At 38.1% G+C, this 27975-nt stretch overlaps 1 protein-coding gene across 1 annotated transcript in view; it reads right to left on the bottom strand.

Annotated features, from left to right (window-relative positions):
• Positions 1–2962: 2962 nt before the first annotated feature.
• The window catches only part of col4a5 (collagen, type IV, alpha 5 (Alport syndrome)), a 41569-nt gene continuing 16556 nt past the window's right edge, over positions 2963–27975 (bottom strand). Inside the window, exons 2-49 of the mRNA XM_056744145.1 lie at positions 25925–25990; positions 24272–24361; positions 24133–24177; positions 23998–24042; positions 23714–23776; positions 23581–23634; positions 23427–23453; positions 23226–23306; positions 22954–23016; positions 22794–22829; positions 22668–22709; positions 22483–22575; positions 21055–21108; positions 19868–19924; positions 19721–19765; positions 19582–19635; positions 19444–19488; positions 19252–19336; positions 19082–19117; positions 18721–18972; positions 18438–18527; positions 18243–18313; positions 17907–18098; positions 17651–17819; positions 17457–17549; positions 17239–17343; positions 17012–17109; positions 16746–16896; positions 16504–16617; positions 16049–16216; positions 15866–15955; positions 15633–15779; positions 15184–15282; positions 14910–14999; positions 14680–14819; positions 14300–14606; positions 14063–14113; positions 11275–11460; positions 8557–8690; positions 7670–7742; positions 7427–7498; positions 7213–7341; positions 7014–7112; positions 6650–6862; positions 6207–6384; positions 5983–6097; positions 5589–5761; positions 2963–4300 (exon numbers count right to left, since the gene is read on the bottom strand). Coding sequence (XP_056600123.1) covers positions 4219–4300; positions 5589–5761; positions 5983–6097; positions 6207–6384; positions 6650–6862; positions 7014–7112; positions 7213–7341; positions 7427–7498; positions 7670–7742; positions 8557–8690; positions 11275–11460; positions 14063–14113; positions 14300–14606; positions 14680–14819; positions 14910–14999; positions 15184–15282; positions 15633–15779; positions 15866–15955; positions 16049–16216; positions 16504–16617; positions 16746–16896; positions 17012–17109; positions 17239–17343; positions 17457–17549; positions 17651–17819; positions 17907–18098; positions 18243–18313; positions 18438–18527; positions 18721–18972; positions 19082–19117; positions 19252–19336; positions 19444–19488; positions 19582–19635; positions 19721–19765; positions 19868–19924; positions 21055–21108; positions 22483–22575; positions 22668–22709; positions 22794–22829; positions 22954–23016; positions 23226–23306; positions 23427–23453; positions 23581–23634; positions 23714–23776; positions 23998–24042; positions 24133–24177; positions 24272–24361; positions 25925–25990 — 4962 coding nt within the window. The 3' untranslated portion in view covers positions 2963–4218. The remainder of the gene's footprint in view (positions 4301–5588; positions 5762–5982; positions 6098–6206; positions 6385–6649; positions 6863–7013; positions 7113–7212; positions 7342–7426; positions 7499–7669; positions 7743–8556; positions 8691–11274; positions 11461–14062; positions 14114–14299; positions 14607–14679; positions 14820–14909; positions 15000–15183; positions 15283–15632; positions 15780–15865; positions 15956–16048; positions 16217–16503; positions 16618–16745; positions 16897–17011; positions 17110–17238; positions 17344–17456; positions 17550–17650; positions 17820–17906; positions 18099–18242; positions 18314–18437; positions 18528–18720; positions 18973–19081; positions 19118–19251; positions 19337–19443; positions 19489–19581; positions 19636–19720; positions 19766–19867; positions 19925–21054; positions 21109–22482; positions 22576–22667; positions 22710–22793; positions 22830–22953; positions 23017–23225; positions 23307–23426; positions 23454–23580; positions 23635–23713; positions 23777–23997; positions 24043–24132; positions 24178–24271; positions 24362–25924; positions 25991–27975) is intronic.

The following is a 27975-nucleotide window of genomic DNA, read 5'->3' as shown; positions in this document are numbered from 1 at the left end:
CACCGCTGCAGAATGCAGAAGGGGAAGCCTAGCATCTGATGTTTCTGCGTCAGTAGCAGCTGAGGTTTCTTTCTACGAGCTTGGTTCATCTGAGGTGAGTGCGTGTGTTTAAATGTGAGTCGGTGGTCAGGGGTTATTCTGTATGTGGATCCTGAACTTCTTGGCAATAGAGACCACAGAGCAATTACGCATCCAACACTCAAGGGATGTAGTATTTTCTGCTAGCTGCTCGTGTTTCAAAACAGACATAAGCAGGGCTTCCTTTTGAGCGCTCATTAAGGAAAAGGTTATTCTAAACCATGCAGGACATCTGATATGACCCTTAAGGGCAAATTACCTGGAAATACAGCTGAATTTATAAGACTCGATGTATCATTCTCTGAATCATTCCAAAGACCCATGCTAAAATAAGTATACTTTATTTCTTTATACCACAAGTATATTTAAGTATGTTTTTTAAATGTAGCAGTAGTAGTGCTACAATTATTGTGAGTGTACTATTTAAATAATACTTGGGACTAAATTGGCCCACTTTCTAGTTTAGAAAAGTATACTTTTAAGTATGGATGCACCGATACAATTACTTAAAGACAGAGTGCGAGTACCGATATTTTTGATATTATTAATGAAAAATAGAATAGCTTTATAATTACAAACACCTTAAACTTAAATTATGAAATAAAATAAAAAAGTGATATTTTAACAAACTTTCAAAGCAAATTTTACAACAAATTTCTGTCAGTTATGTCACATGAGGTATCGCTCTTTGGTATCGGTGTATTATGACAAGTATGAGTACATGAGCTTAGTATCTGCCCGATACGATTACTGGTATCGGTGCTTCCCTACTTTTAAGTATACTACCAAGTATTAAAGTAAATAAGAAGTACATAAAAAACAGACTTAAAATATACTTCCATGTTTTGTTGCTTTTTTAAACTTTTGACTTGCATTTACATTTATTAATTTAGCTGATGGGTCTATAGTATAGACTCTATACAAAGCAACCCACAAATGAGAGAAATTGTAACACTTTATATAAGAGGCCAACAGTAAGCGTAGTCTATCCAATTTATTTGTTTTGTCCGGATCTGTGGCTTGAGATTTGTTTGGACGCCTAAGTAAGGTGACCTACAGTATCACGGGCCATCTCCCATGTTAAAGACCTGTATCAAAACCAATCATAGGATATTTATTTTTAGAAATCGGATCACACAGAAGTGAGTTCACCCCTTACATTTTTGTAAATATTTTATTATATCTTTACATGTAACAACACTGAAGAAATGAAACTTTGCTACAATGTAAAGTAGTGAGTGTACAGCCTGTATAACATTGTAGATGAGAGAAGCAGTCGTGGCCTAGTGATAAGAAACTCAGACTTGTAAACCAAACATTGCCGGTTCGAGCCTTAGTATCAGCAGGTGTGTTAAATTTGGTGTTATCGCTCTCACTCTTTCATACTGGTCACTGGAAGTTCAACATGGCACCTCATGAAGAAAATAATTGTCACATAAAGATGGCCTAGGCTATAAGAAGATTCCCAAGACCCTGAAACATGAGCTGCAGCAAAGTAGGCCAAGACCATAAACAGTTTAACAGGACAGGTTCCACTCAGAACAGGCCTCGCCATGAATGACCAAAGAAGTTGAGTGCACATGCTCAGCGTCATATCCAAAGGTTGTCATGGGAAATATACGTATGAGTGCTGCGAAAGAGGACTCCAGTGGCAACCTGTGAAGCTCTGGTGAACTCCATGCCCAAGAGGGTTAAGGTAGTGCTGGAAAATAATGGTGGCCACACAAAATATTGACACTTTGGTCCCAATTTGGACATTTTCACTTAGGGGTGTATTCACTTTTGTTGCCAGCAGTTTAGACATTAATGGCTATGTGTTGAGTTATTTTGAGGGGACAGCAAATGTACACTGTTATACAAGCTGTACACGCACAACTTTACATTGTAGCAAAGTGTCATTTCTTCAGTGTTGTCACATGAAAAGATATAATAAAATATTTACAAAGATATTGATGGGTGTACTCACTTCTGTGAGATACTGTACATCTTGGTGGTTTGTAATGTTTTTCTGACGGACAATAACAAATACTGCTAAAGTCTAAACTTGTGGTAATGAAATGTGTATCCAAAATATATCAACTGTTCATAAATATTTGAAGCCTCTCATATGGACAGAGCCCTTGACACAATGAAGTTTCACCAGTAAGAAGCAGTGTTGACCCCTGTTTTGCCTCTTTCTAGGAATAACACATCTTAATTTGATTTCGCTAAGAGTTTGACTTAGCCATTGTCCCTCGGTCATGTTGTCTCAGACAAAGCCCTTTATCTCAGTGGCAATTGGGTTACCGTCATCTCAATGATCTTATTGAGAGCTCATCTGTTGCCAAATATCAACAATAGTCCTATCAACCTTTCTTAAGCTTACGGTTTACCAATAAACCAGTCTGGACTGGATAACAAGTTGCAGAGAAAGATGAACTGAAAATGGAGATAGACAAAAATATTATTTATTTCCTTAATTTTACATCCTCTCAAGCTTTGACTCCATCTTTTAAAAAGTCAAGTCATGTGATTGATAAAACGTTTTGGGGACTGAACACAAACTCTAAACAAATCAAATGAAGAGCAACTAGACTTCTTTAGAGACGTGTGGAATTTACAGTTTATCTATTTTAGTTGATATATATTTGGTGGTTATGAAACAGGTTGATAAATAAGAAGATAGTTTTGCCCTACGGTTACATTTTTCACTAGTCTCTCATAACATTAAATACTCAAGTCAAGGTTACAAAGTTGAAATATTTAGAAATTCTCCCCTGTGTTACGACTACTGCTTGGTCCAACACTACAGGTCCTGTGACTCAATACTCCCCTTAGTGGTCAACACCATGAACTTCATTCATCATGCAAAAACCGTATGCACTACTACGAAAAACAACCAAAATTCCAAAACCATAGCACAAGCTTTGCACAGACAAAGTTTGTTTCTTTTATTTCAGTCAAGTTTATAACAACTTCTGGTTTTTAAACATAAAAATGGAAACATGGTTACATTCTTACACCTCTTGATGACTTTGAAAACATATTCACTCTTTAAGATTAGATGAAGCATTGTCTGTCAGCTAATTTAATAAACGCCTATAATAAAAGCTTTACAAACTCATAACACTAGAGTTTAAACTGGTTTTCACAGAAATCTCCTTCCTGGTTAAATGATGTCAGTCTTGAGAGATCTATTAAAACAATGACTTAGATTTCTTTGACCTCTTTTTTCATGATCCTTTTCATGATCTTCTGAAAATAGATATGCTGCTAAGAATTTGCAAATCGGCAAGGCAGCTACTGAATTGCCAAAACGTAAAACCTCCCACAGCCAAATCAAGTTTCTGGATATATTCTTTCTTTTTAATATATATATATAAAATACTGTTTCATTTAAAGAAAGTTCTTTGTACATATTTCAGTGAATGTGAGCTAATAGTGAATTAAAGAGTGAGTGAGTGAGTGCATGGAAATATTGGCAAAGAACCCCAAAAATCATTATAAAGTGGACCGTTTAAGTTTTCTACTAAAAGGATGTTTTACACAATATACACATTCTATTACATACAAAAGTGATAACTGAAACATTATTAAAATGTTCTGATACAGCAGTGTTAGTACCACCGACAACAAAAGGAATAAAGGATATTGGGGGAAATATAGCCTTAAAAAAGCAGTCCTGCTAATGTAACGCTTCAGTGCATTTCGTCTCTTTGATATTCAAAGTGCCGATTTGGTAACATGGAGACAGTTCCACTTATAAGAAGAAGAAAAAAAGAACGAGAGAGCGTTTCACCCAAAAAGACTTACCGTGTATGTGATATCAAAAATTTTGTGAGCAAACGTAGCAGGAAAAGATTTTCTATAAAAGTTCATATGAAAGCTGAGAAAAAAATCTACAAATGCACTTTGTGTCACAAACTGCCATGGCACCTTGCCGGATCTGCATGTTTCACTTGAGGTACTTCTTTGAAAATGAATAAAAAGATTAATAAATGTATTTTTACAGTTTCTTTTGCTGTGTTGCACAGTAGCACCATAGAGTTGAACGTGGAGATACCGCACCAATGGAATCCCACTGATAATCTGCATATGACAGCTGCAGTCGCTGTAGATGATGGCTGATCCTCAACAATAGACTGCACAAATGTCACTACGTTACGTCCTCTTCATACACACAATACAGCGGCTCACCCGGGAACGCAAATTTCCGGCCTTGAATGTTTCGGACTGCGGCTTACTGTTTAGAGAAAGAAAGAATGTGATTAGACTATTAACTTTACTGATATACCTATTTAGCCTAATGGGGTTCTGGAAACGATATGAAACAGGTGCCTAAGTGCCAATGAAATACATAAAAAGATGGATAAAAAACAGTAAGATTTGGATAAAAGCATCTGCTAAATACATGGGTGTGTCTGCAACTATGTGCACCTTTTACTTGCCAAAAATAAAAAAATCAACCCCTGTAAATTTTAATCATCAGAGTCTGAAATACATATTATAAGGTCAACACAATTGCATGCCGTCATTAAGTTTTAAATCTGGAGCATGTTTATTTTCAATTTTATATACAGGAAACTGATTTGGAAATATGCTGCGGTAAAGACGTGTTGAAGAAATTACATTCTTGCTAATATTGCAGCTAATTGGCAGCTAGTGAGGTCTACTTCTTTAGTTGACTCTTAGCATCTTAATATACATTAATTAATCAATTATATACTTTTTTTTAAAATGTAGTTTAAAGTACAGAATTACTAAGCTGTATGGTAAGGAAAAACAATAAATACTGACATAGAAAAGTTACATTTATCTTATATTTTTTGGATCTTGTGATTGAGGAAGTGAGGTGGGCTAATCTGTCAGTAATGTGCTCATGTGGTTATTTCTGTTTCCGTAGAAACTAGACTCGTTCGTCTTTGATAAAACTTCATTATAAATGCCTTTTTCATTGTTGCGGTAAGGACTCAAAAGTGTGAGACAGGCACATTTACTTCATAAAATTACAAAAATGATCAGTAAAATATACAAAAACATTTACGACGCTGTAAATTAATATGTAATTAAACAATTCCATTTTTTTAAATAATGTCAAATTGTTAATTAATATTGTGACCAGAGTTGTGGGACATGAACAAAAACGGTGTTTGGACCTATAAATGCTATTTAATTTTATATTAGATCACATAAATCAGTAATTATTTATTTTGGGATGTGATGACACTGTGAATATATTTATAAAACATCATACATCGGATTTTGACATAAATCTCAAATTTCAATCCTGGGTCTCAAAAGTGCCAGCAGTTGCAGAAACACCCACATATTAAAAAGTCTGTTTACAAATCACTGCTCCTTTACGCTCCCTAATCCATATAACATTATTAATGTCCAAATTGCAAAAAGACCCATAGGATTAAGATATTTAACTGTAAGTGTACTATACAATCTGTTTCTTATTTGGTAAAACAGATTTACAGAAGCAGTATGACAATGCAGTCACTTTACACACTGTAAACAGCCCTTACCTGAACATTTCATTCTTCTCCACAGTGGCCAGCCAGAAGCTGTAAGAGTTGCCAAAATAATTGCATGTGCCCCGTCCGTGGCACTCGATGAACGGAGCCGAGCGGAACTCCTCCAGACAGGAGCCGGGGGAGGCAAGAGCCTGTCCCGAACCCTCAGCACCAGCACTGGTGTGCTGTCACACAAAGAGAGTGAAATATGCTTCTTTTATTGCTTATTTATACTTTAACAGTTTAAAACTCATTTTCATTAAATTATGTGCATACGTGCTTTGTATTGTAAAAGAGAAATTCTGTCATCAAACCTGTACTTTCATTGTTCTGCTGAACACAAGAAAGATATTTGAAAGAATGTTTGTAACCAAACAGTTTTAGGGCACAATGAACCATAACATACCATCATGAAGGAGTAGCCAATCCAGAGCATTTCCCAGCGCTGTGGGCAGGCTGGCACCTGAACAGTCTGGCTGTGTATAGCTATCACCATAGCCGGGGCTTCACACACAGAACACCTACACACACACGAAACATGCGTCATGTTCGATCGATTTTTATGGTTTTACTTTCCATGTTTAATGGCTAACATACTACGTTACTGATGATATAACGATCGTTTCTTACCTACTAATGAAAGGTTTAATGTTCTCTCCGGTGATGGACGCCATGCTCATGGGCATGGGCTCTGGTGTGGTCAGCCAATATGAGTAATCATTGCGGGAGGCAAAATTGCAAACATTGTTGACATTGCAGAACATGAAAGGCATGGTGCTGAAACGACGTAAGCAACTGCCAGCTGTGCCTGTTGTGAATAAAAAAAATCAATATCCTGATATGGGTGATCTGGGAAATATTAAGGATGCCTTTAAAAAAATATTTTCATGTTTTGAAATGCATCAATATATTTGTATTACCACATTAAATATCAGGCTAAGATAAGCTAAGTAAGCTTATCAAAGCAAGGTCTTGCATCAAGATAGCACACGGTTTTTCTACTGTGTGGAAGCACGTTTTGGGTCCACTACTATATGATCTTTGCATTTATGTACAATTTTTGGGATACTCACCCAGGTCCTGTCCATGAGCCCTCTCGTTGCCTTGCACGTAGAGTAAAGAGTAGCCGTCATAGATGACACTTGTGCCTTGAGGGCAAAATGGCACTTCTGTGCTCTGGCTGTGGCGCGTGATCAGAAACCCGTGTGATAGAGACGCTGATACTGATATACCTGGAGGTCCCGGAATTCCATCTGCACCAGGCGGGCCGGGGTAACCAGACTGACCTGTAAATGATTACAACAATATGACTGGTAGGCTAATAAATTGGCCTGTTTGCCGATTTCATGTTCATGCCGTTTCCCCAAAACAAACACAAGGCTGACAGTCTCTCAGTTTGCACTTAGCCATCAAATGTTAATAGCTTTTCGACTTTACCTTGTTGTCCAGCTGGTCCTGTATCTCCCTTCCTTCCTGGTGGACCAGTAAATCCCGGAAGTCCCAAGGGACCAGGTTCTCCAGGGTTTCCGGGTGAACCTTTACGATGAAGTGACATAAGACATAATGAGGAAGTTGTGGAAAACCAAAAGCTGTGGTCCTTCCAACATTTTTAAATGTCCAAACATAAACGACTAACCTGGAAGACCCTGCAATCCTGGGGATCCAGGTACACCTCTTATACCAGATTCACCGGGCAGTCCAGGAAGACCACGCTCTCCCTTCAGAACAATAGGTTGTGTAACTTGACCTGGATCTCCAGGAGGTCCTGTGATTAAAGAAATAAAAATATTAAAAGATGCAACTTTGGATTTGTATGGGAAAAGTTAATGTCCCCATTTATAACTGCATACCTACAACTCCACGCTCGCCAGGCTCACCAGGCTCACCAGGTCGACCTCCAGGGCCATACTGTCCTTTGGGTCCTACAACAGACAAATTTTGGTGCATATTTAAGACTTTTCCACCTTTAAACTGTGAATATGAACTTTTGATGCACAATTTATTAGGTTTGGAATATCAATAGTGAAAATGAAAAATGAGATATTAATTTTTGTCTACACTACTCCTGTAAAGATTAAAGTAGGATAACTGACCTGGGAATCCAGGAACACCTTGAGAACCGACATCTCCTTTAGGCCCACTGGGTCCCGGAAGACCTGGATTACCCTGGATTATCAAAATCAAAACCAATGAATAAATAACTCATAACGTATGGTTCACTAGTCATTATGGAAAAATAGTGCACTATTGTATAAATCAAATACGTTTTTGAAATGTAAAGTTAAAACAGCCCAATAAAAGATAAAGCAAGTGTTTTTTTTCATCTTTTTTGTTTACTCATTCGCCGCCAGCCTTTTAGAAAAAAAGTTGCCAGCCTACGCCAGCGTTTTTTAACATTTTCACCCAACTTTAATGGCTCACAGTAAATTTTCTGTAAAGAATATATGGACAAACAATATGAATATCAAATGAAAGAACAGAGTCTCAGCTTTTAAACAAAAGAAACAGTATTCTTCTATCTTTCTATTGTTCATTTTTTATCACTCCATAGATTTGGGTAGGTTTCTTCAAAAATGCATCATTTTGATTAAACAGCTGAGACAATTAAAGTTTTTTGTTACAGATTCCGCCCATAAACATATACGTTCTAGGTTCTGGGATTCTGTACTTTACTCCCAAAGGTGTGTAATAGCGCCACCTGCTGTACGACAGTACAAACACTGATTGCCGTAATACCTCGTCTTTGGGGGAAGCAGGTTTTTTTTATGGAGTTAATGTTAAATATTAACTATACATTTGCTGACAATGTTATGTATAACATAGTCAGCATATGCTGCAAACATCTGTAAAGTATTTTTACAAAAATTTTTATGTCTGTTTGATTTAAAAAAAATCCTGTGGGTCTACTAGACCAACGAACATTGGCTGTGTAACATAACCTTAAAAAGGTTAAAACATAGAACACTTATATTATGCTTACCGGGAAACCAGAGGAACCACTGTCTCCTTTCAGTCCAGGTGCACCAGGTGTCCCAGGGACTCCAGAAAAGCCTTTCTCACCCTTTACTCCTCCACCACCTGGAGGTCCCCGGGGACCCTCTGGACCAGGAGGACCTTTATATTCATAGGACAGAAATCAGGACTCAAACTTCAAAACAAACAAAATTCATCTTATATCATGAAAGTATTGTCAAAATCATTAAAGCAAGCATTGATGTTTGTGTTTGTGTAGAGTTTGTGTTTATCATGAGTGCTGTATATTGTTGTGTATAGCGTTGATGTGTGATCAGTGATGAAATCTGGGAAATTCTGAAAGCATGGGTGCAAACGAAGACTATAGAAACTATATTTTACAAATAGAACTCTTCCCATCCCCAATCTCTTATCCAGTGGTAAAACATCTAATAACAAATAAAAGTTCACACAGGTGAGTATCGAACCAAGAAGTCTAACCTGCAGGACCTACAGTAGGGTCAAAGGTGAACAGGTTTCAAAAGTCCAAAAAAAGGAACAAAATGAAATGTAAGAGCATAGCAGCAAAAGCAACCTATATAATGGCTTTCAATAGATTTACAGATATGTTACTCAGCAACTTAGCACACAAGACATTGAATACTTCAACATGCAAACATTTTTCTTCCAATTCAGTTTCATGTTTTTGTGAAGTATAGTTCACAGAAATATGGAAAGATGGGAGCACGTTGTCTTGCATATCCTAAATGTCTTGAATTGATCAAGCTGGTCTGTATGTTGTCATTGATACACAACTTATTGATCACTCCATTTACTAAAACTCAAATTGTTATGTTTTATTACACAAAAGCATTGTTTTGTATCAGAGGACATTTATTAACCCACTTCAGATTATTTAATTAATTGGCCTTTAGTGCTTCTCAATATTGGCTCCCATCTAGAGAAGAATTTTAAAAAATGTGTTTGTGTTCAAATGAATTTTGAGAGAGTTTTCATATTTCTCTGTACTATTCCTTTAAGCCATCTGATTATTACAATTGGCCTGATATTTACACAAAACATTCATAAACTGTAACAAAATTTCTCTGAATAGGTTATTATTGTAATAGGAATATTGTATAATAGGAATATTGTATGCATGTAAACAAAACAGCATTACTGTGCAAAATCGAATGACAATGAAACAAGATCTATTTAAATGCAACTAGATATGTTCTCAATAATACATAAACCTAATTATTTTAATCATTCCATAATATAATTTGTATTCTTGAAAAGAATTATACAGTTACTGACCACATACTTTACAGAACAATTATTTTAAGTATAATAAAACTGGAAAGCCTTCTAACATACAGTTATGAAATGTATGATGGCATTTAAAAAAACAATTTGAAAGCTGACCTGCAAGGCCTGAAAAGGAGATGTCATCAGGAGGATCAGAACCATGTCACAACAAACAGGAAATACACACATCACACCCAGTATGTACTGGTTAAAATAAGCCCAACAGAAACTAGTCAAAATGGGCCACCACTGACTTTCAAAAACATATTAATATATAATTGATCAAACTAACATCTTACACAAAAAGTTTATGGGCACACAAATTCGTCCACTTTCTTTTATTGCCTGAATGGAGCCCATTTTAAATAGTTCTGCTGTGGCTGTTCACTTTTTAAAAATCACTTCATTGTCCATGCAAAGATGTTGTGACAGGCAGACAGGTACTGTGAACACGAAGTCAACTGTCGGTGACACTTATTTCAAAACTGAAAGTCAATAAGAAAGGTGTTGGAACGCTGTGTGTTATCTTCATGCAGGCGCAGACTGAATATGCAGACTTTAACATTTATATATATTATATTAAATAAAACGGTTCCAGTTCTGTGAGGTCTGTAGAGTTTTAGGTGTGCAGATTGTGTGCGGGCCTGCTCATAGTCCCCTCGATGGGCATCAGTAACACACTGACTCCACAAAACATGCAAGTTCTTTACCTCTCTGACAAACTTCAAACCAGCACTGATTTGTACACAAAGTTAAGGAAAATAGTGATGTGAACAGTGCTTTTGTGCAGATTTATAGTGATATTATATTGATTGTTTGTACAACATTCCATGCAAATCAAAGTAATGCAAAGTAATAGTTCACCTTTAAATAAAGAATCTGTCATAATTTACTTACCCTCTTGTCATTTCTAACCTGTATGACTTTCTTTCTTGCGCAGAACCCAAAAGAAGATATTTTGAAGAATGTTGTTAAATGGCCCCTATTCACTTGCATTGGTTTGGTGTCCATACAATAGAAGTTAATGGGGGCCAATGTGCTTCGGTTACCAACTTTCCTCCAAATTTCTTCTTTTGGGGGCAAGTAAATAATGACAGAATTTTCATTTTTGGGTGAACTATATTTTTGAAGCCAGCGTGCCCTCTGGTTCACAATCTTTGTAAGCTTTTTGTTTTTCAATGCATTTTGTGTTCCAATATTCCAATATTCTCTGTTATGCTGTAGTTTGCCAAATAGTTTTGTCATACACTTTGATGATTTAATCCAACCTGAGGAGGCATTTAAAGCAAATATTATTCAAATATGCCACTCAGACATCACTACTACTGTACATATAAATACAGTAAATGTAACTACAACATAAGCTTGATATCTTTGACTGTGATATTGTCTAACCCAGAGGGCAGAGCTGGCCAAAAGGTTGAGGTGTTTAACTTACCGCTTCTTCCAGGGGGACCAGGCAGGCCTTGGTTACCTTTAGACCCCTGCATGGACAGACCTGGAGGGCCAGGTGGTCCTCCAGCACCAGGCTGGCCAACCAAACCAACAAGTCCTGGTTCACCCTTTTGACCAGGAAATCCAGAATTACCAGGAAGGCCTGGAAAACCAGGGTCTCCTTTAGGTCCTGTGACACAAACAAACAGTGAATTACCAAGCTTTCGCCAAAGAACAATGTAATCACATTTTCCAACGTCATTTCCAGCATTTTTCAAGTACTTTCAATGTGTGTTTTCATGCATTTCCAGTATAAATACTTAATCACAATAAGTGTTGATATTGCTAAAAAAATATCCTACAATGGCTTTCCCAACTTATATCGTTGACTGCCTGGCAAATTAAATAGGCTTGCATTTTACATGCTTCCCTACTAGAACTCAGTTCAATTGTAGTCACTTTTTCTGTCGTAATTTATTATTATAGGTTTGGTGGTTGAAAGATTGGCCATAATGTGAGAGGTGATACATAAGTAAGGAAGACTCTGTTTTAACATTCCAGCTGATGTTCATTCGCGTTTATTTTTTGATAAAATGCTTATTTAAGATTGAATCCATTGCGCTGTCGTCTTGAGTCTATCACATCATGCACCATTAAGAGCCAAACAGCTTTTAATGTATGTATCTGCTAGATACATAATTATATAAGTATATGTATATCATTTGAAACTCTAGATTTCAAAATTCATTTTTGACAGTTCATTATGACTTGAACACATTAGTACCCACTGGACAAAAAGCGCTGCACCGCATCACGTCTGTAATTCACAGGTATCACGCATTTGACACGTACATTTTGCATGTCCACTTTTGATGCCGAATGGGTCAGTAATTTTTTTTTAAATCTTTTTTAGTTGAAAAATGTAAATCTGTTAAAGTTTACTTGTACCTGATATTACGTGTCAGTGGGTCCTGGACCGAAAACATTTGGAGCCTGTGGCTATGTTTAAGAGGTCATATGGCGCAAATACGGGTTTTTCTGTGTCTTTGGTGTGCTAAGTTGCCCATGCATGTATTAGATACGTAAAACTGCAAAAATTAAAGTGTCGGAAAAAAAGATGCATTCTGAAAGCCAATGGTCACCCAGACCTGCCTGAAACGACTCGTGTAACCACACCCCCACAAATCTACGTCAGTTTGTGGTATGATTTGACTAAGACAGCCCAAATGTATACCCAAGTGAGGTGGGCGTACCTGTCAGTAAAATAGCAGTGGAACCTGATGTCCCAAATATGTTAAGAGTCGTTACATTTCCTGTCACACGCTTGCAGTATTCGACCAATGCACTGGTTAACTGGCCTTTCATAGCATACCTAACTTTTCAGAGCAATGAGCTTTGTTAAAAACTGTGCATTTCAGAAAGGCGGGGCAAAGAGGAGATACAAACATGCACGGTATGTGGAAAATACAGCGTTTTATTTACCTTAAATACATTATACACATTACATTACATCTAAAACAAACTATAATATTTGTTTTAGCCATATCATATGACCTCTTTAAACAAGCAATATTTATAAAGTACGTAGGGGAAACAGATGGAAAACTAGAAATTCTTATTTGCACCTTTTGTTAGGTCATCTATATTGCCAAATAACGTAGTCTACTTTTTTGTCAAAGAAAAGAGCAAATATATAATAATATAAAATATTATTTGAAACGAGTTTTGCAATTAAGACAATGAATTTTCGTTAGGCCTAATCCTTTAATAGACTGGGTGCGCCCGAGTGTTTGTTATATGTGATTTATATTTTTAAGAATAAAGATTTGTATATTTGTATGAACAGGACTAAAAAAACAGAGAAGGCTAGCGCTGATAGTGGAATTCAATTCTAAAATGAAGACAAACTGTTAAGCGTGGTTATTTCATGTTATTCATGTCTGTAGATTTATTTCATAATTTGAACCGAGATGAAGAAATAAAACTTGTGCAGGAATTTCTTGCCTTATAAAGCTTGTAAAGCTTAAATAATTGGCAGAATAATTTAAATGATGCGCCATCCCTGCAATCCCGCGGCGAACATATTATGTGGCTCAAAAACGCTATGTATATTGTTATGTATATTTATATGTAACATCTGCGACAACGCTGATCCACGAGGAAGACAACGAAGCTCAGAATAATAAAATAGTGGTGTGTTCTGCAACACACAGAGAAGTGGAAGAAAATGAAAACGATTGATGCTGCAAATCCCTTAAAATAATCAAGCAATCTATATTTAAAAAAAATACACAGAAAAGTTTTTAGCCTATGTGCAACAATAACATAATAATGCTAATGTAATTTCTTAACGTAATATTGCAGTGACAATAGGGTTGTTTCTATTTAAATAGCTTTGTTAACACATTTAGTATAAGGGGGTCCCTGCTCCATGCATCAATTATCTAAGGGGACTTGCCCCAAAAAAATGTTGAAGACCCCCGGTCTATTTCATATTAAGCTGCCCGCCGTATGCTGAATCAGAGCGGCAAGCATCCTCGAGCAGAATGTTTTTAATGCGAATGGTATACGCAAAAATAACCTTTCAGTTATTTTTATTTAAAAAAATGAACTATTGTCACATACAGATTTAATATTAAATCAAGCAATTAAAATGTCGAGCAGCTTCAAGCCCCAAATCCAAGCATTATTCGAACCTTGAAAACAATGCATTAAAAATCAATAATTTTCAGGATTTCCAGGACCCGCACGAACCCTGCAGCATTCTTTAGGTGTATTGCTCAATGCTTTACCTGGTACTCCTGGGAATCCAGGTGGGCCTGTGCCGCCAAGGCCTGGAGCACCTGGGTAAAGAGTTCAAAATAAATAAATTGACATTCATAGATAACATAAAAAAAACTTTTTTTTTCTTGTTCCTTCCTCCCTTTTTATTTCATCTGCATTCACTATGCACAAATTCTTGTGAAGCTACAAGGTTTCAGTCCGACTGTGTGACAGTGTGCTTGAAATCTAAATTAAAAAGGACTTACCTGCTTCACCCTTTTGTCCCGGTGGTCCTGGTATACCATCACGACCGGCAAGACCTTTATCACCAGTGATGCCAGGTAATCCGGACCGTCCAGGATCTCCTGGCCTACCAGGAGCTCCGCTAAGACCAGGAGGACCTGGAGGTCCATCAGCTCCTTTAAATCCGGGAATGCCAGGTGGACCTGCGATTCCTGGGAGTCCTGGGTCACCCTTTGATCCAGGGTTTCCAGTTAACCCTGCAGGTCCGGGTTGGCCAAACTGGCCTTTCGGCCCAGGGGATCCAGGAAATCCTGGATTGCCAGGTTCACCCTGTGAAATTATCAGTAAACTTACTCTAAACATTCGAATAAACACAGGCTGATATACAAGCATGTATTCTTACCTTGGGCCCAGGACTTCCTGGTACACCATATCCTGGTGAGCCAGGATCACCTTTGGGTCCTGGAAAGCCCGGAGTTCCTGTTGATCCAGGTTGGCCACTTCGGCCAGGTTGGCCAAGGTTTCCTTTCGCTCCAGGACCCCCTATAACAAAAACGTTGGTATCAGTCAGTGTTTTTTAAAAGCCAAAGTGAAATGACAAGGGTTGAAAAATTATGAAAGCAAGAAGCTGACCTGGAAATCCCATTTCTCCCATGCTACCCTTCAGTCCTGGGGCTCCAGGGACACCTGGATTTCCTGGGAGACCAGAATCCCCTTTGGGGCCTATGAAGAGGGAAAAATATTGTCATCAAAATCCAATCTACTAGTCTATATACTTCATATTATACTACCGTTTTAAAAATAGGCCTGAAAAGAACTGTAGTAAATGTTCTTAACAAACAGAAAAATTCATGTTTATACATATTTATACTTTCTATTCATATCCCATACGTTTTGCCTGCTTTACCTATAGATCCTGGTTGTCCTGGCCTTCCATCTTGCCCATCGAGACCAGCGTCTCCAGGGATACCAGAAGCACCCTTCGCTCCTGGTGGTCCACTAAATCCTATATTACAAATAAAGAGAATCAGACAGTAGATAGTTATATGGGCAAGATACTGTAGCGGATGCTTGATTCATGTTATTATTTACACTCTAGAGCAGATTTGATCTGCAGACCCTGGGATACAAAAATAAAAGGATGAGGACAAGCGTGAGCTGGTCCAACGGGAAAGTCTTTTATTGGATGTTAAACACATCAGCTTTCAACGATTGACAGGTTTTGTTGGATCAGTGTGTAAACACTGTTGTCGATTATTGCCTTCTGATTTCATTGATTTAATTTGTTTCGGTCTTGGAATGCTTGAGCAGTGTTGTGTGATTTTCCATCAAAAAAAGATACAGCAGATGGCTAACCTTGAGTTCCACGATCTCCTTTTGTTCCCTTCAGTAGTGACGTAGATGTGATTTGGCCAGGTGGACCAGGAATGCCTTGTTCACCTCTGTCTCCCTTTGGCCCATCATAACCAGCGGGTCCTTGTCGTCCCGGGATACCATCATCTCCTGCAGGTTCACAGTGAAGAGTAATGTTTTATTCTATTAAAAAATGTTTTAGATTTTTTTAGAAGTAAAACCACATCATATCTGACCTTTTGGTCCTGAAAGGCCTGATCTGCCAGGGTTACCGGGGGGCCCAGCAGGTCCAGGTGGACCCATTACACCCATGTCCCCTTTAGGCCCTGTATTAACAATATAGGATTAGAGGGGAAAATCCAGATTTGGAGAAACGAAACATACTCCATGTTATTGCTATGGTCACTGAATCAGATTACCAGGCAGTCCAGATAGGCCATCTTGGCCAGATGTTCCTGGAACCCCGGCGGGACCGACTGGACCTGGTGAACCAGGAAGTCCAGAGCTTCCTCTGTCACCTTGCAAGCCTGGAATACTCCCACCTGGAAAGCCACGGTCTCCCTTTTCTCCTTTAGCACCAGGATTTCCTGAAAAAAATGACAATAGTGTCTTGAATGTAGCGAAACACTGGTTAACGGTTAGAAAAACAATTATAGAAATAACCAGCAGTGTTTGATAATGCATATGAAGTGCGCATCATCTGACAATGTATCTCAGTCCAGCATTGATTGATTGAATTGTGTGGAACATAAACTTTCAATAATACACTGTTTTTTGTTAAAGTAATCACAAGCAATATCATTCTACATATAAAAAATCTTGTTTTTCATGTCACTGAATCTAGACACAGCTGCTCAAACAGTTGATGACATACCAGGAGACCCCATAGTGCCGGGAAGTCCAGCAGGACCAGGGGGACCTACAACGCCGAAGGCAGGAGGCCCCGGAAGCCCACGAGTGCCAGGACCACCAGGCAATCCAGGTTCGCCTATGGAAAATACAAACTTGTATTTACTTAACTGTATCACAACTTTATGTGATCATAGCCAGGGAATCCCATGAAGCAATTTGAATTATTAATATCTTTCTCAGTTTAGAGATTAAATAATTATCTACCTTTAAATCCAGTAGCGCCGTCAATACCCGGCCGCCCTGGTGCACCGGGGTTTCCTGGGAATCCAGAATCACCTTTAGGCCCAGGTGTACCTTTAAAACCTGGTAAACCTGGAGAACCTGAAGGGCCTGGTAGACCAAAACCAGGTTCTCCCTTAGGAAACAAAGAATGAATCTTATTGATTGCACCTTCAAATTTTCAATGCGAAAGTCATATTAGTGAATTGTATAAGATTAAATTGTAGACTGTATAACGCAAAGCTTCCTACTTTGGATCCAGGAAATCCTGGCTGACCGGGAAGTCCATCTAAACCAGGGCGTCCAGGAAGACCAGGCCCACCAGGGGAACCAGCAATACCAGGGAATCCTGGAATATAATGCAAAAACTGTTAGTCAAATGAACAAAACTGTCCCTCACCACACAATAAAATTGGTTCTTTTATATCTGCCAGAGTCTGTTAGTCTGTAGTGTTTAAACAGAGGATGTACTACACACCTTTAGGACCAGGAGGTCCTGGCAGGCCAATCCCAGTAAGACCAGGCTCCCCTTTGGCTCCAGGTTGACCTGGGAACCCAGGCTGTCCGGGTTGGCCGGGGTTACCTGTACAGATAAGGAATCAGTCAGTTAACGTAAACCTCTGTTCTTCATGCATTCAGGACAATGGAAACCTACAAAATTTTAAAAACAGTAGTTGACCATTTCTTCTCCTTTACCTGGACCTCCTGGCAAACCAGGATCTCCATCACGTCCTGGGAGTCCAGGTTCACCTTTCTCTGGCAAAGCCAGTCCAGGTTCACCTTTCTGACCTAGCCATTTAGACCAACATTGAGATCATGTAATTTCCAAAATGGACAAGCAGCAATGTGCCTTCATGTCATTTTTATTTTATATCAGTGATATTCCTTACCTGGTGCTCCAGGTGTGCCTGGTCTTCCTGAAACACCCTGGATACCTTTCTCTCCAGTAGGTCCCAGGGGCCCATATCCTGGGGGACCAGGCAAACCCCTATCTCCTGGAGTACCTGTCAAGCCAGGCTCACCAGAGGGACCTTGTGCACCTTTTACAAGTGCAGAACCCTTTAAGACAGTCGGTTGAAATTACTGATAGGGTGAGTAATTTGCATGCAAGACATGGAGTCTGTATAATAAACACAGAACACTCACGGGTGGTCCTTTAAGGCCAGGTGGACCAGGTGGTCCATCACGACCAGGTCGGCCTTCCAATCCCGGCAGACCCGGAGGACCAGGAAAGCCAGTGTCTCCCTGGTCTCCTTTCACACCAAGACCAGCGATAGCCTCACCTGGGTCGCCCTTCTCGCCAGAGTATCCAGGGGGCCCCTGAGGTCCCACTCCACCCTAAAGGGTAGATATATCAATCACATTGTAAATACATGAGTCTGAAAAAATATGAAGTAAATTGACAAATCTGAATAAATTTTAAGGATGCTTTCTCTTGTAAATTGAGGTCAATAAAGTGGAACAGAAAGAAGGAGTACTCACAGGTAAGCCAATGGGTCCAGGTCCTCCAGGGGATCCTCTGTCTCCTTTAGGACCTTGGAACCCAGGTGCACCTGAGCGAGGATAAGTGGGACATTCACGTTAAAATCCAATTTTAGTTCAAATGCATTTCTTGGACATTATACTGATTTTGCACCTTTATTACGACATAAAAGATCAAGTTGAATTAAAGCTTACCTGAATTTCCAGGAGGGCCAGGAAAACCTTGGGGTCCTGGAATAGGGTTTCCGTTCGTAAAACAATTCACACATGTCTCTCCTTTTTGACCTGAGACAAAAGACATCAGAAAACAATAAAATCATTGAATCTAATTATCTGAAAGTGAGGTACACATATACACCCTTTCTATCTCAACTTATGAACCTTATCAGATGTGTGTGTGTGAAAAACTAAATTAAAAGGAGTTGAAATAGCCTCTAGTGTAACACAATTTTTATTATAAAATAGAATAAAGGCTGACCTTTTAGTCCGTCTTCTCCAGTCAATCCACGCTCTCCTGGCAAGCCTTGAGGTCCAGGAGAGCCGCTCTGACATTCCAGATCACCATTAGATATTCCTGGAGGACCAGGAAGTCCTTGGAATCCCTGGGGACCTGGAGAACCTGGTCTCCCAGGTGGTCCCGGTAGGGAGCTTCCAGGCCGTCCTCCATCACCCTTCTCTCCCCTCTCTCCGGGTAAACCTGGTAGACCAGCTGGTCCTTGGCCTCCAATTCCTAAAATTAAAGTGAGATGCATTGTTGGCATTTGCAGACATGCTGTTGGTATTTATTAGGTAGATATTGTAAGTGCTAGGGATGTAAAAAAGCTCTGCATGTTGCTTACCTGGTGGACCTTGGGAACCAGGTGGTCCTTGAAAACCTAGTTGAACAGAGAAGTACAGGATATGTATCTTTCAGGACATATGCATAATGTAAAACAAATTAATTATGAAGAAGAATTATGATAAAAAAGAATAATTTGACTATTTGGACCTATCTAGAGTTGTAAAATACCTGGAAGTCCTCTGTCCCCTTTAGAACCAGGTGGTCCAGGATCTCCGATATCTCCTTTCGGTCCTTCACCTTGGAATGGCCCGATCTAGTGGGTGACAAAGTTATCATTAATAAATTATTATTATAACCAATAATAGTTCTGTGCATCTTTAAAACATACCAGAAGATAGAATAGAGACATATCATACATACCCCATATCCTGGAGGACCAGGAAGTCCTAGATCACCTTTCTCACCCTTAAAATATATAAATGTGATAAATACATCATATTAACTGTCTCCTTATAAGTGGCCTAGGTCAAACCATAGAAATAAAAATTCAGTACTTACTCTTGAACCATCTCGACCGGGTGGACCAGGAAAACCAGGATCTCCTGTTTCACCCTAAGTAAGATTTGTCAGGAGAGGCAGCATTAAACGATTGCAAAAATATGCTAAGCATAAGTTGGAAGCTATACCAGACACTTACTCGAAGTCCAGTGTTGCCTGGTTCACCATCTTTTCCAGGTTTTCCCTTGTGACAATGAATATAATACAACGTAAATTTTATAACATGTTTTATTTTGTATGCATAAGCTAAGATTTACTGTGTGCTTGGTTCTCTGTGGACACTCACCCTCTTTCCAAACTCCCCAGGTTCTCCTTTCTCACCTTTCTGGCCACCTGATAGACCCTGTCAGAAAAAAGGAGAACGTATAAAGGACATTTTTAAGAAAGCCAGAGAAGCCAAATGGCACGAGGATCACTACTTTTTTAATTTTAGCATATTTTTGCAATTGTTTAATGCTGCCTCTCTTGACAAAAAGCCTGCTCTCTTTAGCCCTATTTGCACAGGATTAGTATTACGTGGGGTCCTTTAGTCATTTGTAATAATTGCAGAGGATTTCTGTGATCCTGTGCGAATTGGCCATATCGTTTTTTTTATAAGTAAAAATTCCTCCGCAAATTACCTACCATATTTTCACGAACTATCTAGGTCCTTTGATAATATTAGTCCCATGCGAATCGGCATCTCCGTGATTTGGTGGACTCATACATCCTTTTTCAAGGTTTTATCCACCATTTGCGAATAATGGAGATTGAAGTGCTTTTATATTATTTCAGGTGCTGCGTCATATCCATAACCTGTCAACTCCGTCATTTAGGCCGGGAGTCTCCCTCTAGTAACATTTGAGACCCGCGATCGAGTTTGTTGATCATATACTGTATCATTATACATTACATACAACTATAGGTTATACAACTATTCACAAAGCCTTGCCATCATATCCATGGAATAAGTCCATACAGTTTAGTAAAATCACAGGCTTCACTTATCCTGTGCGAATGCGACACATGACATACAGATGTGGGGAGGTAATTACTTAAATCACAAAAGGTCCCCAGATAATACTACTCCCATGCGAATAGGGCTCTAGTCAGTTTTAACAGACTAATAATATCTTTGCACTACGTTATATCTGCACTGTTGTATATTTCACTGGTTTGCACTCTATCTGCCATCACCTATCTTCTTTTTCTTTTTAAAATATCACTGCTTGTAAAGTTGTATTTTACGTATATATAATAATCTGTATTTATCGATATTTTTTAATATATTTTTAATCTGTGTTATTTGTATGCACCATGGGTCTGAGAGTAACGCAATTTCAATCCGCTATATGTATGTACTGTACATGTGGCAGAATGGACAATAAAGCAGACTTTGACTTGAATTCTGTCTATTTGTTTGTCAATTCTTATTTCAATTAAAATAGGAAGATACTAGATGTTAAATACATAACCACAAGGAAAGGTACATACTGGAGGTCCAGATGGACCTGGAAACCCTGGAGCACCAGTTTGACCACGATCACCCTATATAAAAAACAAACACATGAAAATCACACAAAAATATTTGAGAATTTATTTGAATGCAATATTAAATATGCATTTCCATGAATTGGAACCAAGCGCTTATATTTTTCAATATATGAAACGGAGCAATATCTTATTGTACAATATATTTTATTACAATAACAATGTATTCTTACATATATTTTCAAATATGATTTAATATATTGACAGTTAATATACAGTAAAATATCATTCTTTGCATAGGGCCCGTTTAATTTTTTTTCTTTCTTTTTAACGCCATTCCAGCTTCTATGGCTATGTTCATGGTGAGAGATGTGTTTAATTATAAAGAATAAAATAAAAAATGTTGTTTAAGATTAAAGTTCCTTAAAACTTAAAAACGACAACATTTACCTTGTTTAAAACTTTTTCAAAAGAATCAACAGAATAAAATTCAGGCAATCCAATATAAAAAAAATTAAATATATATTTTACCATTTCACATTGGGGTATGATATTTTGAATTCTGATTCTGACAATTATATTGAAATTTACTTCCAAAATCGAATTCTTAAGGACTTATTAATGTGGCTTGAATCCATTCTTGTAAAACTAGTATTGATTTTTATATAGCTAACTAGGCACTTTCACTTACTATTACATTTAGGCTTAACTTTAAGGCAGACTGCAAAGGTTGCAGCAAATCTTGTGAAGAATTCGCTTGTTAGGTGGTGACGTGAGGGTCCAAGCATCAATTCATTTCAAGCGGGGTTACAGCTTAAACAGCTCTTTATGAGCACTGTTCACTCATAATGCCTATTTAAGCGAAACATGTATGAACTCAAAGTATACACTAAAGTCAGGCGGCTAACGGAATCTACGACATCAATATTTGAATAAATTATGAATATAAATCGTCGACTATGTGGGATTTCGTTATGAAGTTAAAGGTTAGGATCACGGTTGTCCGTTAGTTTTACAGCTCGCCATAAGCGTAAAGTAGCATTTTTTGTTGTTTGCCTATAGCGTCTTATTGAGCATTTGGATCCGGAAACAGCGTATGACCTTCCATATATGGTGATTGGTGACGTCAGGCTTAACAAGCCCATAGGTCTCATGGAACATGGAAGGGGCTTTCTCAATTGTGGGGAGTTTTCAAACCAGGATTTTCAGCTAACCAATCAAAAAGGGCAGCAGCCCATTTCTGAATTATGAGGCTTTTCTAATTAGGATAGGTGTTTTTCAACCATCCAATCGAAGAAGGAATTGGGATTTGAGAATTGCGTACAGTATACTACTTTAAAAACTTCTCATAATTGAGAAACTCCCCATTCTGTTCTGCAGAGACCCAACTCTCAATTGTGAATGCCTTTATAAAAGGCTTTAAAATTGTACCTTTTCTCCTTGTTGAATTTCTGTGGCCGTTGGGCCTATAACTTCGCCAACCTGTCCTGGTGGCCCTGGAGGTCCTTTCAATCCACGCTCACCCTTCACATACAAACACGCACATTGATTACAGCACTGGTAATAAACCTATTTTACATACATGCATTTTACTGCAGCAATAAGAGTGTCTGCACCTTCTCTCCTTTGGGTCCTTGGAAATTCAATCCCATATTTCCCTGTAATGCAAAGAGACTCACTTAGCACACTTCACAATAACATATGTGAAACATAATTTTCTTTAACCACAGATAAATAATTACCTTTGGCCCTGGTGGACCAGGGAGACCTGGACGACCCTGAAGAAGAAATAAAATCAAAACAAAAAATCTAAATCATCATAGTTGCAAACTGGTAAAACAGCACTGGCCATTGTATAATTGTATAATTCAAACCAAGAATGAGTGAACATAATGGTTTTACCTCAAAACCTTGGGGGCCAGAAGGACCTGTTGGACCTGTGGGACCTGGGGGTCCAGGATCTCCCTATGTGAACCATTAAAAAATAAAAGAGTGTTAAGTAGTCAATTAAGGGCAAAACACAAGGGTACACAGCTGTGAGCACATCCAATAATGTAACAGTGTAGGTCAAATGATCACTTCTTTGCAAAACTGTGCCCAACCACTCATATGTCAACATGCGTTTAAATCTGACAAAATGCAATTCTGTTGATAATTAATTTATAAATGCTTACCCTGGAGCCTATGGGACCATCAAAACCCGGATCTCCGGTTACTGAAGAGATATAATTTTCTATGACTTCCCCGGGTTCTCCCTGCAGGAAGACAGAGAAGATGTTTATATATTAATCCACATATTCACTAAAATGTGTCCAAGCTTGATTTAAATAAAGTGAGCTAGTACATCTGTAGAATATAAATTATGAAATATTTGCCTTTTGTCCTGAAAAACCAGGTGAACCCTGTGGAGACAGGTCAAAATATATTAACACAAAAAATGTTAAAACTTTAAAGAGAGGCTACGATTTACAAGAACTCCGAAGAAGAACAGTACGCTTGAATCTTTTAAATGTGACATGAGATACTTACTTGTGGACCCTCTACACCTGGAAGACCTTGACTTCCTGGAAATCCTTTATCACCCTATAAATACAGTTTTGTTTCAATAAACTGGTTGATACAATGAAAATAGATGTATTTACTGATAAGCACTGAAACATACTTTAGTTCCATTACAGCCTGGAATTCCCCTGGGTCCGGGTCCACCATCATTTCCTGGAAGACCCTGCCAGTCAAAAAGAACAAATGTTTATTTCTATAGCTATTAAGAATGAGATGCAGAATCAAAGGAAACAGAGAATAACAGTATGACACGTCAAGAGTTTTACATCGCTTCAGACGCGAAAACATCATCTAAATAAATGCATATCTGATTAGCTATTTTACATTAATAAAAAAAAAGCCCTGACATTTTTTATGAACTTTATATCAATTATATTCCCTCACCGGAACGCCTGGTGTTCCTGGGAATCCAGGTAATCCTGAAGGTCCCTGGAAAAGAAAACAGAAACTGTCAGCACCTGAATAACGCTACAGCTACACAGTACTATGAGCAAGAGGCTTTTGCTGATAAAATCTCACTCTTATTCCTTTAGGCCCAACTGGTCCTGTAAATCCATCATCACCCTAAAAAAAGAGAGAAAGCCTCAATGTAAGGTATGTTGTACTTAGCTGATCATTATTTGATTGTTCGATGAACTGATGGACATTATGATCTGACCTTCTCACCACGAGATCCAATTGGTCCTTCTATTCCAGGGAAACCTGGAACGCCTGGCTGGCCTTGTAACCCTGGAAACCCTCGCTCACCCTGTCAGTACAGATGAGAATAAAACAATAATAAATTATGAAAGACTGAGAGGAATGATATGTATCAAGGTGAATAACTAAACAAAATGTATGGATGCTTCCAAAATAAACATTTGCTGCAGTATTGATTGTTTATTCTGAAGTTAAGTTATGTCACAGAATCTTTTGGTCAGCCAGTACTTTATGGTATGTTGGGTATAAATTGACTTTCCTTAAACAAGCCATTCTTAGCTGTTTTGGAAGCTTTAATTATGTTTTTGGGTTGTTTAACAGTGGATGTTCATGTTTCTTTAAAAACACTCTATATTTCACATATTTCAAGTCCATTGTTCACCGCTGTCCCTCTTCTCACAAAACGACTGGATTTCTTCCGATTTCTTTCGAAACGCTCTGATTGGTAGAGCTGACCCAGTCTGTTGTGATTGGTTCCCCACTTAGAGTGTGTGTCTGAAGATGTCCCACCCATACCATATCAGCGAGCTTCCGCTTCTCGGGCTGTTGTGATTGGTCGGTCCCCCTCTAGTGCACGTGTATTCATAAACTTTGTCTTTCAGCCATTAGCAGCAACAATGGCGTCAACTTCACTCCATCAGTTAAAACATGCGGATCGATCGAAGTGTAAGTTTTTTTGTAATAGAAATTGTAGAAAAAAATTGTGGTTCATAATGGTATTTTAATGGAAACCAGTAGAATTTATGTAGTGATTTCAATTTCTTAGCAGGGTGGGTTTATGTAGAAATAGTAGGCTATATCACAAAATAAATGAATCACATGGATCACAAATGCGCAGTGAATATTGCCATCATAAAACCTGTGCTTTAGGCATTGTATATACATATACCATCTAAGGCTAAATGTAATTCTTAACTGGCTGAGTTAGACAGTGATTAACAAAACCAGCAAGTCACCCCGTCATTGGCTATTGAAATCTTTCTTCAAATATATCTTTCAGAATGTTGTTGATTACATATAGAGGCATACTCTATGCATTCGTGGGTGTGATGGTGCTCATGGGTTGTCGATCTGGGACAGGTGAGTAGGCTAGGAGAGAAAATCAGAGTATACTCACTACAAGAAATTTGACTACACCACTGGTGTAGCTGAATTCTTATTATCAGCTGTAGGACTGTGATGAAAGTGAAAGTAGTTTAGCGTGTTATGCTCAATCAAATGTTTACAATCTCTGATAACCGAACACTACTCCAAAGGCTATTCCTCTTCTCTGAGGAAGGCCTCGCCCCTTTTTTGGCGTATTCCTTTTGGCCGAGGTTTTTCAAAAACTTGTAATAGTGACATCATTTGCCCGGGAAGTTGAGGGCTTTAGTCCGATTCCAGCCATTCTCTGTAGTCCTTGAAAAGCGAATTCTGTTAAAGACTATATCTCGCTTGCCACAGAACCTGAGCTTTATCATTTTGCAGATAATGTTTATTCTCCTACAGCAGCATTACACATAAACAAAAGTTAAAAAATTGGCATCAAAGAAAATGGCCTAATAAAGACTCATCCAGGACACTCTCAGCTAATGCAATAATACAGAAAATTAATTTGATAGCTCATGCTCACCTTCTCTCCTTTCACACCACTGCAATCACACTTGGATCCACTGCCACTGCCACAGCCATGACATGCCTAAAGACAAAAAAACTGTCAGAGATGTTTCCCATGGACACGTGTTCACAACAAGTTTGGTATGACATGAAAATCATTCAGTTGACATTGTTTATGATAGTCATGATGTCACATCTTTAAACCAAAGGGATATTTTAAGCAATAAAATATAAATCCCAGTCTTGAACATAAAGAAATAAGAAGCAGAAGTAAATTAAAGTAATTGAATAAACTTTCCCCTCGCATCAGATGAAAGATAAAACCAAATCAGTTTCAGGCTTTTAATTGAGATTTTAGTCTCTGTGTTTGTGCTTCTGACTGCCAAGATGTTTTCATAATAAAAACAGTTGTGGCAACACTATTGTTTCCGGCAATATTAGACAGTAGTGGTTACGGTAAATGTTTCATTTACACAATTCACATTAAGATCATACGGTAAACAAATATGCAGAGGATTTATTACAACATAAGTTCTGTGATAAATAAATCCTTAATGTGCCAGAGGGATTTGGTATAATTTTCATTGTTGAGTGTGCATACTCTGAGTCTGCACTTACAGTATAACTTCTCACTATTTGTGCTATGATAAAAGGCTAGTTGTATTATTAATACTGACACCAGATGGCGCTATTTGTCTCCTCAAGATCAAATCTGATCAGTAGTGCCACAAGAGACACATTAATGCAATTACCTCCACATTTAAGTCAATATATTTTTATAATTTGCGGCCCCCCTCTACAATTATTTAGAAAAGTAGATAAAAAAATATACGTTTTAAAAATGATGTTTGGTTACAGCCTTGGGTACTAGGGCTGTAATTCTTTTCACAAAAACAAACATTTTCTCAGCTGTAGGTTATCTCTCCCCAGAATCAATCATTTGCTCCAAAATATGCCATCCTAATAGATATTATCTAAATGTAGCCCTTCATGTTCACTGTTTACATTATCATTACGTTCCTGTACATCATAGAGCTCTAGTCTCTGTGAAAGTAGTGTACCTACAGCTTGACATAGTCTTCATGTTCATGTCCTACAGTCCTAATACCCCAAAAGCTGTCGTGACACTACAGACATGACACTGGCAGGGTTTCCAGAACTGGAAAACATGGCCAATGACTCCAGCTTAAATACCAAAACTGAAAACATGTCATTGTTATTCATTACGCACAGCGTTGTGAGAAAATCACATATAATGTTATACATCATAAATGGTCATCAATGCAGAAAAAGCACAGTGACCTCCCAATAAACCTTGCTTTAGCAAACCAGCCCATATGTCAATAGTGTCACCTTTTCAGAGAGAAAATGACAGATGAAGTTCCAAAAAGCAGAAATACAGGACCATGTGAACTTCAGTTTCCTCTTTAATAAGGTCAAATGGCCTATTATACCATGATTCTTCCGTCTATTTGTTGGCTTGTGTGGGACCAGTGTAAGAGGATTCCTCAATTTAAGAGAAGATATTTTCAATGAGGGCAAAATTGGGAAGATATTGACAAAGGCAATCGTCGTCATTTAATATTTTAAGACACATTCTTGAATCACACAACATAATTCAATAGAAATCCCTGTGATAAACTAATAATGCTTGAATCAATCAGGGCTACTAATGATATTGAAAGGCAGGCACATAAAGTGTGCTACTCACTGAGAAGTTGAATGATCAATATATCTTTTTACTCAATACTTCTTACATACTTCCTACATACTCAAAATGACCTCAACAAAATATTGTATTGTATATTGTACAGTTCATACATACACATGTACTACAGTTTCTAAAATGGAGATGGTGGTCTAGTGGGTTAAACCACTGAACTGGTAAATCAAAGGTTGCTTGTTCGATCCCAGCAGCCACCACCAGTGTGTCCTTGAGCAAGACACTTTACTCCACGTCGCTCCAGGGGGATTGTCCCTGTAATAAGTGCACTGTAAGTTGCTTTGGATAAAAGCATCTGCCAAATGACTAAATGTAATGTAAATGTAAAATGACAATTTTGTTGA

Source organism: Triplophysa dalaica, chromosome 1 (assembly GCF_015846415.1).
Source record: "Triplophysa dalaica isolate WHDGS20190420 chromosome 1, ASM1584641v1, whole genome shotgun sequence".
NCBI lineage: Eukaryota > Metazoa > Chordata > Actinopteri > Cypriniformes > Nemacheilidae > Triplophysa > Triplophysa dalaica.
Note: the sequence above shows the minus strand (reverse complement) of the source record. Positions and strands in the feature narration are given on the sequence as shown.